This window comes from Arachis ipaensis, chromosome B03 (assembly GCF_000816755.2).
Source record: "Arachis ipaensis cultivar K30076 chromosome B03, Araip1.1, whole genome shotgun sequence".
Taxonomy (NCBI): domain Eukaryota; kingdom Viridiplantae; phylum Streptophyta; class Magnoliopsida; order Fabales; family Fabaceae; genus Arachis; species Arachis ipaensis.
In genome coordinates this window covers 131,068,494-131,071,127 of record NC_029787.2, presented here as the reverse complement: position 1 = coordinate 131,071,127, position 2,634 = coordinate 131,068,494, and the positions used below count along the sequence as shown (strand labels likewise).

Here is a 2,634-nt window from a genome sequence, read left to right as displayed (position 1 = left end):
CAACTATAGAGACCTCCATAATCTCCAAATTTCAACACGAAAACCCAATGCAAGCCAATAATATCTTAGAATCAAAATCACTGCAAAACTCAAAACTGGTCAGAAGTGAGGAAGGACCAATTTTTTTCATTACCAATTTAGATTCGTTTTAATTTTTTAGAAAGTGATGAAGAAAAACTGCGATTTCCAATTTGGCAAATTAAGTTTTTAACTAATCTGACTTATTTAAATTTTTAAAAAAATAAATTTGATTAAAAATTTTACTAAATGAATAATTTGGAAAATTTGGGGGAAATATTTTTGTGGTAAGAAAATGATTTCGGGAAATCACTGTTTATAAAGAAATATAGTAAGATGATTTGAATATAGACGATACACTATCACCAAAACCAACAATATTTAATCTCCAAGTTACTGAAATGCATGCGTTACCCTCACGTAATATTTCTCAATATAACTATTACTATTCCTTTTAATGGGAATTGAAGAAAAAGATCATCGAGGATTCTTAGTTACTATTTGTTTGTTTATCTTATTAACAAAGTCAAATGTTTATTTAAAAAAAATATAATTTTAAATCTGAACTAAAACTTTATAACAGTTCATAAAAATAAATTGGGAGCAGGAGCATATAATATCACAAAAAAATAGACACCAAATATAAAATACATTATTATTATTAATCATGCATCATCCGGCATAATAAGGCCACAAACTAACACACAAAGATAAGTCTTTAAGACTAATAGGAGCACACATTACAACTTCTACACCATTGACTTCTTTATTTCAGGAGTCCAACCGAAACGAAAAGGAAAAGAAAAACATAACATAGCATATATATAATGATCCCTTCATAGCTAATTGGAATAAGGCGTAAGTCTGACAACTCTAGCCAAGCAATTGTCCACGGGCCTTGTATGAGGAAGGAACATTATGGGAGCATTTGGATTTGTATGCTCAAGCCTGTGCCAACAAAAAAAAACAGTATTATTAGTTACATCATCAACTAAAGTATGTAGCGATCGATAAAAATAACAGTAGTGAAGAAAAAACATTACTTGTAGTTCAGCAGAAAGTGATGAAGAAACACTGTGATTTCCAATTTGGCAAGCTCATTCCCAGGGCAGAGTCTTGTTCCCAACCCAAATGGCAGAAATTCACCAGCCTTGCGGGGGGCCTATATATCAAACAAAAATAACAAATTTAAATCTTATTTGACCATCGGATGTACAAAAATATTATAAAGGATACTACTATATACTACTTACATCAAATCTTGAAGGATCAAATATCCTTGGATTAGGATAAACTTGAGGGTCTTGGTGAATAGCCCTATACCAAACAAAAACCTTCCAACCTTCGGGAATAAGAAAACCTACACCATATGTATCAAAACGAAACAAATTCATCACTCTTCATCATTCTTACAAGTATCTAGAAAATAATAATAACAATTAGAACAAAAAAAAAATTTACAAAAACAATTGGAACTAACCATTCAGTTTGACATCACGCTTTGCCTCCCGGAATGTCATTAAAGAGAAGGTAATATAGCGCATAGTTTCATCAATTGCCTTAGAGAGGAAATCCATCTGCCTATATTCCTTCATTGTCATACCCTTCTGATTTGGTGGCCTCCGCTTCACTATCTCTTCCTGTTCTTGCTTAGCCTTTTGGAAATACTGAGGGTGCTGTTGAAGGATCAAAGTAGCCCACATGGTAGTGTGTCCAGAAGATTCATGTCCAGCATTCAAATACATTATCATAATGTCAATCACTTCATCATCAGCCAATTTCCTACCGTTCTCGTCTTCAGCATCAATCAGTTGATCCAACATATCTTTTGCTGTTTTGTTTGGATTTTCTAACTTCTCCTTTCTCCTCTCATTCACAACACTTTGAAATATGCTAACCAGATTCTTTCTAGCCTGAATATCACAGATCATATATATAATTAGTCACATGTGTATAATATAACATAAAAGATTCTATTTAAAATGAAAAGCATCCTGAATCCACCTTGAAGGCTTTGTGGAATGCAAAACCGGGAAGATCAATGCGCAAAGCTCTCATGCCATAGTTGAGCTTAGTGTATTCCTTTTCCAAAGCTTCCATAACAGAAGTGCTGGAGGCGCCAAGGAAAATGTGGATGATGATCTTAAAGGTAAGCCTTCTGAGTTCAGTCAACAACTCAATTTGACCCATCTTGGACCATTTTTCCAATTCGTTTTTCATGAGTTCGTCCATGAAAGCCAAGTACATGGAAAGTGGTTCCAAGCCATTGATTGAAGCAGAAGTCAAACGCCTAAGACGCTTGTGATCTTCATCGCCCATTGCAATGAAAGATTTCTCTCCAACAAGCTCAATCGTTGAACGAGGCCACCCAAGCTTGAAGTTTTCATCATCTGTCAGAATCTTTCTGCTCAATTCCGGTGTTGTAACAATGATCCCTGGGCTTCCGAACATTAGAGACTTGTACATTCCAGTTTTTCCATACCTAAATCAAAACAAAAATAGTTAATAATTCATCTGAAATCCTTGAACTAAGGTAATGTTAAGAATGTTTGAAGCGGTTTTTACTTCACTAAACAAGGAAATATTACGACTTAATATTTTTTTTGTTTAACAAAA

At 33.9% G+C, this 2,634-nt stretch overlaps 2 protein-coding genes across 2 annotated transcripts in view; both read right to left on the bottom strand.

Moving 5' to 3' along the window:
- The window catches only part of LOC107631569 (ent-kaurenoic acid oxidase 2), a 13,849-nt gene continuing 11,876 nt past the window's right edge, over positions 662 to 2,634 (bottom strand). Inside the window, exon 7 of the mRNA XM_021119902.1 lies at positions 662 to 814. The gene's annotated coding sequence lies outside the window, so the exon portion shown is untranslated. The remainder of the gene's footprint in view (positions 815 to 2,634) is intronic.
- Positions 840 to 2,634, bottom strand: part of LOC107631570 (ent-kaurenoic acid oxidase 2-like) — a 3,199-nt gene continuing 1,404 nt past the window's right edge. Inside the window, exons 2-6 of the mRNA XM_016335060.2 lie at positions 2,023 to 2,500; positions 1,499 to 1,931; positions 1,272 to 1,378; positions 1,062 to 1,180; positions 840 to 966 (exon numbers count right to left, since the gene is read on the bottom strand). Coding sequence (XP_016190546.1) covers positions 861 to 966; positions 1,062 to 1,180; positions 1,272 to 1,378; positions 1,499 to 1,931; positions 2,023 to 2,500 — 1,243 coding nt within the window. The 3' untranslated portion in view covers positions 840 to 860. The remainder of the gene's footprint in view (positions 967 to 1,061; positions 1,181 to 1,271; positions 1,379 to 1,498; positions 1,932 to 2,022; positions 2,501 to 2,634) is intronic.